Below are 17,212 nucleotides of genomic sequence, written 5' to 3' on the forward strand. Positions count from 1 at the left end.
ACCGGCATGGCAGCAGGAAGTCAGGATGCTGGTAAATCAGCCTCAAAAAGAAAAAACTCCACGTACCTGACTGTGCCGGGATAAACACCAACATGACACGAGTTTGCAACCAAGAAGACAAAAAAAAGAAATAATAATAATAACGCAGGAAAATTCAATTAAGCTTTAGCTGGAAGCATCTGATAAGTTTATGGAAATTAAAGTTTTATGTAAATCAGTAGTCTGCCTGGCCCAGTGCCAGATCACAAGAGGCTGCACTTTATTGCATTTAAATTAGCTGCCTGAGAAAACTAAGCAGCTCCGCCTAACAAGCCCAAAAAACATTACATGAAATCTAGGGAGTGTGCTGCAGATTTTCAAAAAAGAGGTTTCATACCAGCTTCTCATTCCTAAAACCTCACCGTTTGCTCGAAGAGCAATAACAATCTCGATGATAAATCAAAGATATTGCTTCAGCACAGCTTTGCCAGCGCAGGTGCTGTTCGAAACACTTGGTGCAAGACACTCCAGAGACATCGATTATTATTGTTTTACAATTCTGAACAATTCTCCCTTCAATTTCATAGACAACCAAATGAAGACTGTGAGTTAAACTCCAAGCGGAAAGGCCGCTGCAGATTTGAGAGCAGCTCCAGCAGACTGCACTGACACCTTGTGGACAACAGAAGCAAGGACAGAAGCTCATGTGTGCTTTTTTAAAATTTAATCTAAGAATATATAAACGCTACTGTGTGTGAGTCATCTCCTTTTTTTCATTTTATGCATTGTCGTATTGCAAGGATATAAGACGAAAGTGCATTTTCATCAGGTATTTGCATTATTAATGTACTCCGGTAGAAACAAAAATCAGTCTTCAGTGACACAGCTCATATTTGAAAAACAAAATTCTCTTTGAATGCACCAGTGGATACAAGTGAGCTTTGGTCATCGCTGCATCTGGACGTCCGCTTAACAGACGCTACCTTGAAATGGTAGAGGATGTTGTGGTGCCACTGAGCTGTGAGAAGCCACTGTGACAAGACTCGAGACTGGTCATGGAACCCCTAAAAAAACAAACAAACAAAAACAAATCGACAAACAACATTATCTTAACTTGAAGACGTAGTTACACCCAATCAAATACTAATCAATTATTCTAATCACTGCGGCAAATAAGAGGCAGCTTGCGCACAAGCATAAGGAACAAACAGTTTGCATAAATGTCCCTGTATATATATTTAAAGTCTTACATAAGACCCATGCAGTGAAAAAGAGCCTCAGTATAGCATCAAAAAAATAAAAATACCAAACTGACCTGAAGTCACAGGAGGCAAGGACCTCGGTGTAGTACATGATTTTACACTTGTGGGAGGAAACCTGCAGAGAGGCCAGCACATCATCCACTCGAGGCATGCTGGAGGCTGCGCAGGCTGCGGAGCTTAGGAAACGCCACTGGAGGATGTAGAAGCCGGGCCAGCGTGTTATGTGGGAGCCCTGTTTCAAACCAGAGAAATCTGCAGGATCAATTTGTGTTCGCTGTGACGGAGGATTAAGCACTTAAGACGGCGAACGGGGACAAAGGAAGGTTGTCTGAGACTGTTAAACAAAGACAGATCAAAAGAGCTTTTTATGTCCTCTCTCACCTGCACACTCTCTCCCTCCCTACACATGAGGGCTTTCTCCACCGTGCTGTAGTCCTGGCCTAGTACCCAGCTCTTGTCTATAAGCTGTGGATTAACAGCCCCTAGGGAAGCGATACCATGAGTTTCCTTTCTGGGAGGCTGAGGGGCTCTCCTGGAGTGGTAGATGTTAAATACCACATCTCCTTTAGACACATCAAAGTCCCATGTGATGACAGAGGAGGCCTCTGTGATCTCTATCAGCAGCTGTAGAAAGATGTAAGAAGATTAGAAACACAGGTCTGAAGACTGCAATTCATTAATCACGCTATATATTTTAAGCATGCAATGCATAGTTGTTCCAGTAAGTGGCACTATTACACAATGCATAAACTCTATTAAACGCAAAGAAATGTCGCCTTTCTTGCCCTGTTGTTAACTCTTATTGTCATAAAACTGGAGGCAAAGCATAAAAGTTGAGACTGCACCTCGTATGGAGCCCCCTTGTAGATACTGGCACTTTTATAGATGGAATCAGTCAACAGGCGGTTTTCTTCACTCTCTAATTCTTCTGCTGTTCTGTACAGAAATTTGGGAACCATTCCTCCTTCAGGAATGTCACACTGAAGAAGAAGAAATAAATGTGATTAAAGCAGAACGCTTACTAATATATATCAAAATATATGTAGACATACTAGCTTGTTTTACAAAAAGCATAGTGTAATAAAGTAATATCTTATGTAATAAGTTTTACTGCAATTCATATGCCATGAACTTAGATATGCAGGTTCAGTTAAAGGATAACCTTTCTCAGTATGAAATGCCATTTTATAGTTCCAACTAGATACAGCTCTTTCACTTTCACGTTTGCAGCTGAGCAACAACTTGTTGAGTGCTCACAGAACTGACTGAACTGTCACAGAATTCAAACACGCGAGTCCTCCTGTAAGGACATCGTGATGTGCCCCAGATGCAATTTTTTTCCTTTATGTCAACAAAAAAAGGAAAGAAAACTGAGCCAGCTGAGCTGAGGCAGATACTGTACCCACTAGCCAGTGAGCACAGTATGTTCTGGTCCTATCTGACAACCTGCAGCTCAAAAATCTATACAGGCCTCCAATATATCATTTCTTCATAGCAAAACAACACAGGGTCAAGGGCCTGAAGTGCAAGGTGATGTTCACTGGATTTGTAGAGAAATGTCTACCCAGATGTAGCTATGCTAAACTGGTACATGCTGGTGAAACCACATACTGCAGGTATGATATGCATATTTCTGGCTGGGCTGAGACTGACTTTCACAGGTATGGTCAATAAGCTGAAGACTTAACCTCACCATGCAGTCTCCTTGCAGGAAGTCAGGGATAATTTCTCTGTCAATGTAGTCTACCAAACCTCCTGGACCCTGGTAGTCGTTTCCAGCATAAACAAGGAACTTCTTACGAGTGTTTTCATCAATAAGGGGGCTGACCTGGCGGTGAGACCGAGAGAGCATGCAGGAAAGGGCAAAGTCACTTATTATGGACTGTGAAAGCCAATCCATAATCAATGAATAATTCAAGCATGAAAAATGCACATGTTAGCTGGTTGATGGTGTTACTAAGCATCCATAGTATTTTATATTGACATCATCGTCCCAGTAGCTCATTCTCTTTCTGTAATTTCTTACAATCCTGCCACCCATGCTACTGCATACAGCAAAGATTAAATGTGCCCCTATGGGTTTTAGTTTTACAGTCATCTTTCCTGGTCCATAAATAGATTTTTCTTTGTTTATTAGTTGCTCATTTTTCCAGCATGGCTGGACTGCACTTAGCTATTTATAATCTCTGCATCTGTATTCTACAGCTTTATGAATTCTTCCATATTCAGGTGATGCAGTCAGTTTATTCTCACCAGGGTCCACAGCACAGGGAAAACTCTCGGTGCCCGCAGTATGAGCAGGCGACCCAAAGTTTCAGGGTAATTGGCCTCAACAATTTCGATGATTCTCAACAGCGCCTTAATGCCAGGTCGCCACAGATGACGCATGTTTAGACCGTCCAGATCCACCAGGCAAGTCCAAGAACTAGCGACACATAAAAACAGACATCGCATTGTTTTGGTTAAAGTGCACTGCTGATTTCTCATTAACCAATGGGACACGAGCAGGATTAAACTAAATACGATTTAGGCACCTAATAGGTTGTCCAAAAACTCTGGTGTTTTCCTCACAGCGCCTCAGTCCCTCCTCATTAATGGAAAGCACCTGCAACATTGTCACAGTTAAGCGCCAACTTCATTTAGAATATCTTCACTTTTTGCTTTGTTTCCATGTAAATTAAGTCATAAATTATGTCACCTGTCTCAGCAGCGCCTCCTCACCCAAGGCTCGTACTAAACCTTTAGTGTCCATTTGACCCAGACGCAAAATGTACAGAGGACGGCCATCTGAATGAGAAGGAAACACAGTGAACAATCACAAACTGCACTGCACACCTCCACCTGTAAACAAAGCTGGTGTTTACCGCTCTAGAAAGGGTATCGGTTTAGCATGTAAACACTCAAGGGGAACATCCTGTGTTCAAGTCTTAACTGTGATCAGTTGGATCAGCTGAGCTGTTAAAAGCAATGAAACCTTTTCCAAACATGGGAGTGAAGACATATGGTGTTCAGACTTTGCAGTCAATAATTAACAGGCTGTTTGAGAACTATATAAACACAAAAGCTTAAATCCCTGTGGCTTTTAAGATTAGCTGATAAAATTTCCCTCTGCCTGGAGTAAAAAAGCCTCACAATAATGGCAATATCAACCAGCATCGCTCACTCAGTACCTTTGTCGTGGTGGTGCCAGCCTCCAGAGTAATAATCCTGGAGCAGTTGAGGGCGCTTCCATGTGTCTAACAGGAAATCCACCTGATGCTGTCTCCTCCAGGTCAGTGACTGGCAGAGGAACTCCCTGGCCTTGTCGAGGTTGAAATCTCTGGCCCTGAGGAAGCGTAGCACATGCTGATCCTTTGGAATCTGTACATGAGAGGTGCATCGTTAAAGATGCTGATGAATCCAAAGCATTTTTTAATACTCTGCTGGTGAAAATCTTTGCAAATTGCATGTAGTGCAGTGAAAAAGAAATTGCGCCCTAAACTGAATAACTGGTTTGCTTCGTTTGCAAAAAGGTCCTGAAACAGCAAAGGAGCCCCAGACCATTACACTACCACACCATGTCTGACTCTTGGTTTCATGTTCTAATTATTAAATGCTGTGTTAGTTTTATGCCGATGCAAAGGGACTCAAACCTTCCATAATGTTCATCGTTTGTCTCTTTCTTATTGTTGAACCATGAACTTTGAGCTTATTTGAGATAAGTGAGGCCCGGAGGTCTTAAGATGTTGTTCTGGGTTCTTTTGCGATCTCATGGAAGAGTTGTTGATGCACTCTTGGTGAAATTTTGGCAGGCCATCTGCTCCTGGGAAGGTTCACTACTGTTCCAAATTTTCTCCATTTGTGGATAATGGCTTTCATTGTGGTTGACTGGAGTCCTAAATCCTTAGAATTGGCTTTGTAACCCTTTGCAGACGATGGCAATGACTTTTTTGCACGGGGCCAGGGAGGTTTGAATGACCTTTTTTCCTTAAATAAATAAAACAATAATTTAAAAAATGCCTTTTGTATTTACTGGGGTTACCTGTATTAAACCTATATTAAAATTTGCTGGATGATCTGATAAACATGATAAATATGCAAAAAACTAAGAAAACAAGAAGGGTGCAAATACTTTTTCACAGCACTGTATGTCTCTGAGCATCAAAACTGAGCTAGAGTAAGAGTGGAAGCAAGAGGGAAATAACAGGTTGCGTGAGTGTCTTAGAAATAAAGGCATACTGTATATCGCAGCATCAACTGTTCACTAATGAAAGAAACTGTGTTTGTTTATTTGTGACCTTGCCCTTGTGGGTTTCCTGCAGCCATTGACGCAGCCGAATAAGACAGCTCTCCTGCAGAGGCGTTAAATCACCTAGGTAACGTCTGATGTAGTCAGCATCCAACTTGTCTACAGGCCAAAACACAATAACAGCATAATGTTACACAATATTGCATCCAACAGACTGAAGACTATGGTGCAATTTCAGCGTTTTTGAAAATAATTAGACACGGTGAGTTTTGCAGGTTTTTATCAAACACTTAAAATGTTGCTTCTGTTTGTTTGAGGTTTTTTGGCAGTGCAGTTATAGGAGGATTCCTGCACTGCTGTATAAATCACCCACTGATCTATTTCCCACACTTTTAATATCTCAGTTGGTAAATTCACTCTATGTATTGTTATCTTTTGACATTTATATTAAACCTTTGCTGGGATTAGCGAGCACACACTGACCATCAGGCGAACCGGTCACTAGCTCTGCAGAACATGATGAGTCTTTACAGTGCAGCCCGTCCTTGGCACTGTTCACTGGGATGGCTCTGGCAGCAGAGGGGGGCAGCAGCTGGTGCCTCCAAGTGACTGTCCCAGAGTCAACAGTGGAGGTCCAACGAGGTATATAAGTGACTCCTTCTTTCTCCAGCTCTCTGAGGTAGTACTCAATAATTTCTTTACCCTTCATCAGTTGAAGGAAATGAAAGACTGAATTAATTTTGACAGTTAGGGAAGCATCTGGACCAAGACGTGAAGGCAAATGAAGTAAAATATGCAAACCTTTTTAATGCTACTAGCATATTGCTTCATCGCTATCTTCTCTGCGGTGCTTTCAAAACCAAAAAAGGACTTAATATCCAGACTAGCCGACTGTTCGAAGCAAGTCCAGCTCTCATTCTCTGGATGAACCTGTGGAAGAGGACACGCATATGAATTTGAACTTGAACCAAACTGTTCAACCAAACTCTTTGTTATGTAAACAAAGCACAAGCTGAGGTTTAATACAAAATATTACATCAGTGCATACATGGTTACATATCTCGTCATCACAATTTTAACTGCCTTTTAAGTAAATGGTAGGTTCTGGTGCCAGGTACTGCACATACACTCACAAGCCACTTCATTAGGTACGCCTTTTCAACTGCTTGTTATTGTAAATATCTAATCAGCTAATCACTTAGTAGCAACTCAGTGCATACAGGCATGCAGACATGGTCAACACAATCTACTAAAGCTGAAAACTGAGCGTCTGAATGAGGAAGAAAATTGGTGCCAGATGGGTTGGATTATTGCTGTTGTCCATCTCTTTATGACTACAGCGTAACACATCATTTCAGAAAGCTCAGATCATGCCAAACTGGTTTCTTGAACATCACAATGAGTTCACCGAACTCAAACGGTTTCCACAATCGGCAGATCTCAATCCAATTGAGCACCTATGCAACTATGTGATGCTATTATGTTAACATGAACCAAAATTGATTGAATTTGTGCCACGAAGAGTTAAAGAAGATGAGAAGGCAGCTGTAGCAAGGTATACCTAATGAAGTGGCTGGTTCAGTAATTGCAAAATTACTGTCATACAAAATTCTTACTTTCTTCTGTGCAGACTGCCACATGATACAGAGCAGACATCAAAAAGTTGTGCGAAGCATCTTTTAACAGGGAGAGCAGTATTACAGTAACTCTGACTGAGACAACAGCAGCTTTAAAGACACCTGGTGACACTAGCTCTTTAGTGCCTTGAGCACACTATGGGAGGATCACCTAAGATGAATAATTCATGCACCACATATTGCATTGCCTTTAGCAGGGACTCTGTACCATCCGGCAAGCACTAGGCGTTGTAAAAGTTTATATAAAAACAAAGAAATAAACCTCCTACACGCTGCCACATTCTAAGCACCTGATTACCACGTTTGACTCTCAGACTCACCGTGTAGCTGCACCTCTCACGGACAATGACTCTGTTAGAAAAAGTCTCATTGTGAACCTCAATATGGAGCGTCCTGTCTCTGCGGTTCAGAGAGTTTTTTTGGATGAAGTACAGATAATCCACGCCGGCGATCTACATGCAGAAGAAACAAAACATGCTACATTTACAGTTACTGCAAAAAGTCACATCTTTTATCCTCCAATAACATGTGCAAGGCTGAAATGCATCATTTACAAGTATTTCACTAAATAAAGAGCATCTAGTTTTTGTACTTCACAAAAGAAAGATCACATCATAGTAACCAATTCCTTTGCTTTACCGCCCTCATCCCCTATAAGGTCAGAGTGGAAGTACCCGTTTGAGAAGTCGTGGGGCTTCGATGTCGATCGTACAGCGCCTCTCAGTCACCAGCACGCATCCATCATCACTTTGGCTCTCACTTATGATCTCGCTGTCCACAAACATTGGAATCAATGGACACTTTGGGAACCGTCTCACGTAGGCCTGAAAGACATTTATATAGAAAAATTGATTGATTGGGTTTATTATTATGTTGTCTGTATTAATGGCTTGCCTGGGTCCATTCAGTTTGTTCCACTGGGAGCTCTGCCTCAGTGAGGTAGCTCACTGTTAGGAAGGGAAAGCTGCTTATAGAAAACTATAATCACAAAGGCTGACTGAATAGATTTATAGCACTGAACTACTGTGTCAGGTTAGGGTGCTTTTTTCTGTAGTTAGCAACTTTAGTTTATGTAAATGCCTATTAAAATGTTGTGTTTTGCAGACACCAACAGCCTGCAGCATTTACAAGCAGTAATTGCCACGTGTTTTAAAGACCAAAGCATGTGACCATCTGCCCTCGCCACTATCACCAGGGCTACCTGTATGCACTTACTGAGCTGCCAGGCAGGCGTTTCAAGATCTGCAGTAAAAGATGTTACTTAACAAGGGGCAGTGCAGCTTCTGATAGCAAACTATTGACAACTAAGCAAAAGCAGGGGATGAACTAGACCTTTATGATACGGACAGCTGCCTGTGTAATGGCGCGGATAGAGGGATAAGCATTTTACCATGGGATAGAAAAGTGCCGTCAATGTCTTGAGGAACTGCGTTAAGCAGTAAAATCACTAAGTCAGCCAAGACTTAAGATTTTAAAAGTTTAAAAAGCTAAACTCTCAAAATCACACACACACAGACAACCTCGCACATCCTGCACGCATCAATACAGCACAGCGTATGAACAATCCAATCAACAGGATGAAATTATTCACTAAGAAAATTATTGGGAAATGTTTCTGTGCTAATTAAGCAGCAATGACTGGCGCTGTGCAACAGGCAAACTAACAAAAACAGTATGTTTCACTGATTGCAGACAAATTGAAAGCTCTGTTCTGCCTATTCCCCCTTCAGCATTATGAGCATAACCACATAATGGAGGCACAAAATATTTAATAATATATATAAAGGGGGGGGGGGGGGAGAACATGGGTTTCTAGTGTTTTAGGCAAAGCAAGCCTTGAGGACTTTGTGTAAGCCAAACGTCAGACAGACAGCACTTTTCAGCTCATTCAAATCATGTTTTACTCTTCTGCCGATATTGATCAAATGCATTTCTACAAGTGTCGTGCGTTTACAGGCACCTAGCTCTGTTACATAAAGGCCCCGGAGAGTCATTAAGAAATGTCATGACAGGAACAACAATGGTGTCAAGGTTAAACATTCAGTAATATCCAGGACACTGATTAGCACTGTTAGCCTGAACAACAGCTGTCAGTAGCATTGAGGGAGCTAATGAGAAGCTCTGAGGTAAATGGGAGCAGAAGAGGATGTTAGCTGTTCATTTGGATTCTCCTCTTTAAGCTGTCGCAGGCTTCTTTCTCTTCTTAAAGGAGCTGTTATTTAGCTTTCACAAAGGGCTTATTTTGAGAGTCTTTTCAATAACCTGCAGTGACGCAGGAAGAATTTCAGACCTGCAAATGTTCCATGGGGAAGCATCAAATGGCTTTGGTGTAGGTGTTATCCACACTGTCTATTGTGTTAACTCTGTATAGCAGCTGCACGGCAAACTGTAACCGCTGCAGCATCGCAGTCTCTACAACCCTTCATCAAGGATGTTGTGCAACACTTTGGCTTAATGTGTAACTTAAGAGAAAACACCAAGAGCAGACCACACAGGTGACGGTGCCCCTCACAGGAATCCGTATTTATTTTTCTTTTGTCCTACTTTTGCTTTGCCTGGTGTTCTTGTGCTTATGGTTTTAGCCCAAAACTGCAATTTGCAGTGATGGGAAAGCAATGCATCGGTATCATAACAAAAAATATTCCATTTAAAGAAAAGCCAGCTTATAGCATGGAATTTTAATGGATTTTTCCCCCTGTGTAACTATTGAATACTGTTGGAATAATGGAAAGTGAGTTATATAAATATAGCTGCAAAGTTTTCTGCTGACAAACTCTCTTTTTCTTAGCGTTGCATTTTGTTTGCTTTCTAAAGGATAAGAGAACTGGTCAGCGAGGCACTTACATAACTTACAGCTGTTCTAAAAAACCATCCTACAAAACAACTCGAGAACTCCCGACCTCTGCCCAGGCAGCACATGATAAGAAAACAACAACCACGCTGAATGACTTACAGACACCTCAAATACACACTCACCAGCCACTTCATTAGTTACACCTCACTAGCACTGGGTTGGACGCTCTTTTGCATTCAGAACTAACATTATTTCTGAGACGCTGGAAACATTCCTCTGAGATTTTGGTCCATATGGACATGACACCATTACACAGTTGCTGAAGATTTGCTGATTTCACATCTTTGTGGTGAATTTCCCAAAGGTGCAATCTATTGGACTGAGATCTGGTACCTGAGGCGGCCAGTTGAGTACAGTGAACTGTGGTCATACAGCTTTGGACATGGTCAGCAACAATACTCAGGTCGGCTGTGGTGTTTAGACAATATTCAGCTGGTACTAAAGGGGTCAAAGCGTGTCATGGAAATATCCCACAATCATTACACCACCAGCAGCCTGAACCGCTGATACAAGGCAGAATGGATCCATGATTTCAAGCTGTTTACAGCAAATTCTGACCTCACCATCTGAATGTTGCAGAAGAACTCAAGACTTATCAGACCAGGCAATGTTTTCCAATCTTCTGTTGTCAAATATTGGTGAGCTTCAGTTTCCTGTTTTTGGCTATTTGGAGCAGCGCTCGGTGCGCTTCTTCTCCATCTGTGCTGTGCACTCTGCTTACGTTGGCAGCCCAGTATCACAGCGTTATGTAAAAGACCATTTCACACTTTGCCTTTACAAATGAAATATACACACGTAGCACTTGCAGTAACAGCAGAGGGAGATACTTTATTTCAAGCCAACATGAAAATAATCATGGGAGGAAGCATTTAAACTGACATCATTAAGACATTTACATGTAAATATATATACTAGCCACCTAGCTTAATCGTTTCTGGTTATTAAGGACCCTTGAATGTACTTCATGTGTTTTTGCTTACTACTGACTTCTTGGCTTTAAATATACTATCTCCCCCTGTCGGTAATGCAACCATTATCTTTTTTCCCTCTCCAAAGTTAGAAGTGGACAGGGTGTACCGGCGTGTTTATTACACGTTTTGCTGTGATACTGGGTTGACTTTGGCTGTAAGGAGTGGATCCTTTCAGCTCAAAGCAGTCTGGTTATTCTCCTCTGATTTCTGACATAAATAAGACAAAAAGTCTAAGAAATGTAATTCTAATGCAAAAACAAAAATCACAATAGATCAGCAGTTTACAAAATACCCCAAACAAGAACGATGCCACGTTCAAGGTTACTTAAATGACTTTCTCATTCTGATATATTCTTGATTAAACCCCACAACCTTTGCATTTGCCAGACTCTGTATAGATAAGAAATAACGAGATTGACCGAAATTTGTCCGTTTTTGATATTTGCGCCAAATGAGCAGTTAAACTGACGTACCAAGTGAAGTGGCTGACTGTGAAGCACTTTGGTCAACACTGTTGTTTTAATATGTGCTATATAAATAAATTTTGATTGATTGAGTGTCTATATCAGGGGTCGGCAACCCTTGGCACGTGGTGAAGGGTTAAGTGGTGGCACGGCATGCAGTGAAATAATCTGAGAAGGTGTATTTAAAATAAATATCTAAGGCTGGGCCACCAATGCACATCACAAATTAGCTCACACAGAGCTAATGACAATACAGCTAATGGTCTTTTATGACAATTTGGACGGAAGACTTTGTGCAACAGAAAGATCGTGCTGTATGTGCCCTTTGCCTCGAGAGTGTTGTTTGCCGGACTTCCAGTGTTAAACGACAATTTGAGACGAAACATCAAAAAACCTTCAAGGATGAGGCAGAGAAAGTTGAATCAGTTTTTACAGCTGCAAAACATCTGGTACTGGAACTGAAGCAAGTTATCGTATTGTTAATGCAACGGTTGATATGGCACTTTTTTAGATGGCACTTGTCATCAAAAAGGTTGCCTACCCCTGGTTTTTGCATAACCATTCAACATCAAGGCCAGTTGCCAAACACTAAATGGCAAGTCTGGTTTTGAAAAAAGGAGTCTTTATTGTGCTGTGTGTTTTCATGCAAAAAGAAAGAAAAGCACCCTTCAAGTTATTGTATTTAAAGCAGCACGAGCAGGAAAGAAAAAATATGCAGCATTCCAGTAAAGTCAATAAACATGCAGTACAGACTGCAAGTAAGCAAATATCAAAAATGAGACAAATGACTATCTGAGGCAGACAAGGCTACTGACTATTTTCTGAAAGTGTCTGGTCTCTTTTACATTGCCACCTAACCATGGAATGAGCTGGAAAACTTTTGAAATCTAAAATTTATTTATTTTCATGAGAGGAAAAGCTGAACAGCATTTGGATTGCAAAAGGTCAGTGCCCTAGAGTGAAAAGCAGATTGCCAAACTTTGATCCCTAGTTTGTGTATAAAGGATATTTTGCAAATATGAAGCTCATATTCAATGCTGTGAGCTGGAAGGCTGCATATATACATACGCACACAATCTGTGAATTTAAAAGATTCCTCAATATAAGCACGTCACTTACCGCCATTATCAACTCAAACGGGTGCTTGTAGACCCGAACAGGGGACTGGTACTCCTGCACCATGGCTGAAGCTCAGTCAGCAGCAAACTCTGTTAAACTGCCACAGAGATATGACACGGCAGCTGTCAGTATAGATTAGTGGAAAGGGCACGTCTTCTTCTTCTTAAAAAAAGTCTACATAACATGAGCTGAGTAAAGGTCAATGAGGGGAGAAAGAGAGGACAGTGACATTCACATGACCATAATTAGGGTTGAAATATAAGCTGTGTGCTGCAGAAGGAGAATTTCAGAAAGTTTTTTTGGAACCAGTTGGGATGTTTTGATCCATAGAGAAAATGTCAAAGTTCAAAGTTTGTTACAATGTAATGACACATAAGCAAACACAGTGTCAAGCGGTTTCTATAGCGGAAAGAAAGACACTTTGACTTACAGAAATGTTTTCTTTCCGTGCCGGCAGGTTGGCTTACTGTAGCTGTCCAACTATATGAGGGTCCATGTCGTCAGCTGAGAGAAGAAAGCGAGCCTCTCGCCTACTTTCCTACAATGAAAACCGCAAAAGAAAAACATTTCCTACCCGTCACTTTGACCTTACGGCAGACTTTTGACTCCGCCCCCTTTCGGCCAAACAGGAAATCAACGTGATGTTTGAAAAAAAAAAAGTCGTTTTGGTCGCACATTTTCAAGCAAAATTTCATCCGACACTGACAAACACGAAATGAACAAAAGACTGTAAATTCGTGATTTTTTTTTTTTTATCTGTCTAACATTATTGAATATTTTCTACCGCCTTTCTGGACTCGGACACAAACGTAGGAGGGCATATATACAAAGCTTTTTAAAGCTGTTGTTGTTGTACCTTACCAGACGACATGATAAACACGGAAAATGTTTTAAAAAATATGTCAAAAGTTTGTTAAACAAAAATAATGTGTATTGTTGTTTATTAGTTTGTTTATATTGTTGTTTATTAGAAAAATGACAAACTTCACATTTTTAATCTAAATTTGAAGTCAGAAATTAATGAAACAAAATATTTAAACGACTAAAACGAATTCTGTTCAGAAATGCATGTAAGTTGCTGGCATTTGTCATCTTAATAGAAAAATAATAAAGACAATAATAAAAACAATGGGCTTTACTTGTTTTTCTTCTTTTTTAAAACTAAATTGAAAAATTCATGGATAGCAATAATTATTAACATATAGTAACATACAGCACAGTAATAGCAGTAATTATATTTATAGAATTAAATGTGTTATTTTGATCAAACAGGTTGCACATATTGGTATGTTTATTTGCAAAAAAAAAAGTGTCTCATTTCCCAGTATTGTTGATTTAGGTCACGATCCTTTCATTGGGTCAGAAAGACAAGAGGGGTCATGATTAGTTCTCTAATCTGCAGGTGAAACTATATATATATATATAAATGTGTGTGTGTGTGTGTGTGTGTGTGTGTGTGTGTGTGTGTTAATGAGAGTTAAGGTAATAGAAACAAAAAGAGAATTATGATTATAAACTCATGGCCAATAATAAAAAGCTGAGCAGAGGGGAATTCTGACTGTGTGGTAGGATGTCCACATCTAGCAGCTTTAAAAATCTGTGAAAAAAAACCCAAAATCTTTACCCCTTTGAAGAAAGGGTTGGATTTCCTAGAGCTGAGCCCTTCCATTGGAGCACAGCGTAGCTCTGAGTAGCTCTTCAAAGCCTTGTTCAAATGAATCAGATTGAATAGATTGCTCATCATCTCTAAACTGTGCCTCTGGTTTCCAGCAGAACATTTCTCACTAAGTAGTGCTGTTATAACATAAAACATGGCATGAAAGCAAAGTGAAACTATCATAAGTCAAATTGTCATTCTTAGTGAAGAGGGACTCCTCAAGTGTCAGATCATGACTAGACTGAAGCTTTCTCTAAAAGGCTTTGTAGATAACAGATAAGTTGTATCTAAATCAGACTCAGGAAGGTGATAAGTGACCATGCCATCATCAGCCACTAACCTCTACCATTATTAAAGATTTGTGGGGCATAAAGCCAAACACTCCAGACATTACAAGAAGCTCTCTGGAACACTGTCACATTGTGCTGGGGCAACGAGTGTACTCTGCAGACCAAAACTTTCTCAAACACATGTATATTTCATTAGACACTTAAGCCATTGCTCAAATTATTAAGCTCATTTTGTCATTTGCCAATTTGTCAATTAAGTTAAGAACTAAAACGACAAAGATTATTTGCTACTGGCCACAGACCTTTGGACTGCACTGAATATACAATAGGCTTATTAAATCCATCACTGCTGTTCTGCCTTGTTAGAGTGATGACAGGCATGGCTTTGGTTACTGGGACATATTTTTCATGGCATTATTTTGCAAAGGTGTTTACTGTGTCCTCGCTGCCTAACATTTGCCGTCCCATGGAGATACAGCTGGTCCCACATTGAGACTCCAGAAGCAGCATCTGTGGGGGAATTCAAAGGTTCTGGATCTGGCAGCCTACAAAAGGTAGTGCGGTCCAGCGGGGGACATCCTGAGAGGGGGAAGTGGAGTTCAGATAAGCTGTTTCTCCTAATCAGCCTCAGGCACAAAGAATAACGTTACCACAGAGCAAGCTGTTCTTACCAACTGTCTCTGCAAAAAATATGGATCAAACTGCACCTCGGTTGTGCAACTGCACTGTCACTCTGTTTTTTATTTCTTGCAAAGTACCACAAAAGATGTGACATTTGTTTAGTTTAGGTTTAGGTTTTTTCCCTTTTCCTCTGTCAGGTTGTCAACCGTTTTAAAGGTTTGGCATTAACAAAACTATGATTTCAGCTGTTGATGGTGCTAAAAAACTGAAACTGAAATCACGGCGAGTGTACTTAGAGACTGAAAGACTTAATAAAATGTGCTTTACATAAAACTGACTGTGTACTTCCGATGAAACCAAAGTCAGCCATTACTCCAAGACAAGTTTTTCTGTTTTCCTGCGTGGGTGTTTTAGTTGTTTTCACCGTGGGTGTAAAAGTTGGTGTGTCTCTACCATTTGATACTCTAATTATGATCAAGGGCCATAAAAAGCATCCTTGACTCTATTATGACAAAGATGATTACTTTGAAATTCATATCCTGCCATATTTCACAGCCTAGGCGAAGAATATCACAAACACAATGACTCATCTACTCCCTTTGACTAAAATGATCACCTACACCCTCAGATGTTTGTGGTAATAGTCTGACGGGGGAAAATGCACACGGAAGTTTACTGATTGTTTCCTTTGAGCTCGGCTCATCACCTCTCTGAGCTCATCTTTCTTTTCAGTCCCTTCTCAGCTCCCATGTCTAATTAACTGTAATAATGACTAAAGCACTTTAGATTTATTTCTGTCTTCAATGCTGCCCAGACTTCACAATGACTCCACGCATTTCAACCATACAGTAGAGCATTGCATTCATGCATTGGTAATTCAGAGCATAAATACATCTCTTTTGATCTGCCTTTCAGCTTGATATGAATAAGGATGCCCAAATATGATTCTCACAAATGAAATTGTCACGCAGTTTCCAAAATTAAAGCACCTTACGGCCTTGGAGAGTCTGTATTTAAAGCACATAAAGCCATAAATATCAAACAAAAATCAGGAGAAGCTGGATTTTAGTTGTTTCTGCTTGGAATATATATTACATTTTTTATTTATCTATTTTTGTTCAACATTAATTGAATAAGCAAAATGCATGTGCAGTAATGCAGATGAGGCTCTTTGCAGTTAATTAGTTTAAGTGATTACAGGTTCCTCACAGTTTTTCTCTTCTGTTTCTCCTGGGAAAGCGCCTGAAGCAACAAGTCAGTGTTCATTAAAATGGAGGCTATTTAAGAGAAAAATAATAGGCCGAGCTGTGAGGAATTTCAAATACTTTTCAGACAAACAGAGAATTATTCTGGAAGGCTCCATGTTTAGCAGCATGAAATAGATCATTTGAAATTCAATTTAAATACCCCCTACCTGTTCATACCCAACGTGCAGCGGATGAAAAAGACTCCACTGTGAATTGGATGTCTATATGCATACCTGTTAATTTATTTTAAGACGAGTATTGGATGTTTTCAGGACGCCCAGCAAGGGGTCGACGCCCTGCAACTGCCAGCGAGTGTGTGGACCACCTAATTACAATACTGTGCAAAAATCTTGAACCACCACTCATCTCTTTATATTTTGCTTCCAAGGAGTTCCAGTTCTCCATGAAGGACTTTCGAAGTGTTTCTTTGGATATTGACTGCTTGTTTCTTTGTTTTCAGTCGAGTCCTTGTACCTGACCAGAGGAATGCTTTCTTGTTTGTTTGTTTGTTTGTTTGTTTGTTTGTTTGTTTGTTAAGTCACCAAACACGGACCTATGAATCATTCAAGCATCAAAACCAACTCAAACACACACACACATAACAGAACGTTTAGTAAAGAACCAGCTATAAATTTTATCTGTTACAAAAATATAATTTGTTCCCATTTTTTTTAAGTTGAATCTATTGAAAATGCCAACGATAACACAGTGTGACAGACATAAAATTATATTTTTGACATGATGATCACCAAACAGCTGATAACTAAACGCATATCTCAGCTTGGTGTGCAGTGTGTCCTTGAAGAATCTGAGGAAACTGGATAAGTTGAGGGCAAATGGAGAAATGGCAAACCTAAAAAACTATCCAGATGAACAGTAGCCA

At 40.3% G+C, this 17,212-nt stretch overlaps 1 protein-coding gene across 1 annotated transcript; it reads right to left on the reverse strand.

The window, feature by feature from the left end:
• Positions 1–686: 686 nt before the first annotated feature.
• sec14l1 (SEC14-like lipid binding 1) lies at positions 687–13,137 on the reverse strand. The gene is made up of 16 exons (XM_026165429.2): positions 12,945–13,137; positions 12,515–12,611; positions 7,781–7,930; positions 7,427–7,558; positions 6,271–6,399; positions 5,953–6,172; positions 5,519–5,628; positions 4,412–4,601; positions 3,940–4,028; positions 3,776–3,846; positions 3,495–3,666; positions 2,935–3,069; positions 2,087–2,221; positions 1,623–1,865; positions 1,295–1,473; positions 687–1,043 (listed from the first exon to the last, which is right to left on the reverse strand). Exons 2-16 carry the CDS (start codon positions 12,575–12,577, stop codon positions 959–961), a joined length of 2,103 nt encoding a protein of 700 aa, XP_026021214.1. The 5' UTR covers positions 12,578–12,611; positions 12,945–13,137; the 3' UTR covers positions 687–958.
• Between the last annotated feature and the right edge of the window lie 4,075 nt (positions 13,138–17,212).

The sequence above is a fragment of the Astatotilapia calliptera genome, chromosome 4 (genome assembly GCF_964374335.1).
Source record: "Astatotilapia calliptera chromosome 4, fAstCal68.1, whole genome shotgun sequence".
In the NCBI taxonomy this organism is placed as follows: domain Eukaryota; kingdom Metazoa; phylum Chordata; class Actinopteri; order Cichliformes; family Cichlidae; genus Astatotilapia; species Astatotilapia calliptera.

What these genes read in the sequence shown, in the direction of transcription:
- sec14l1 (XM_026165429.2), bottom strand. Translation starts at nt 12,577, where the DNA reads ATGGTGCAGGAGTACCAGTCCCCTGTTCGGGTCTACAAGCACCCGTTT. An exon ending in GTTTTTGGACAACCTATTAG is followed by an intron (nt 3,667 to 3,775) that starts GTGCCTAAATCG and finishes ATGTGTCGCTAG; the next exon opens with TTCTTGGACTTGCCTGGTGG. An exon ending in TCCCTGTGCTGTGGACCCTG is followed by an intron (nt 3,070 to 3,494) that starts GTGAGAATAAAC and finishes TCTCACCGCCAG; the next exon opens with GTCAGCCCCCTTATTGATGA.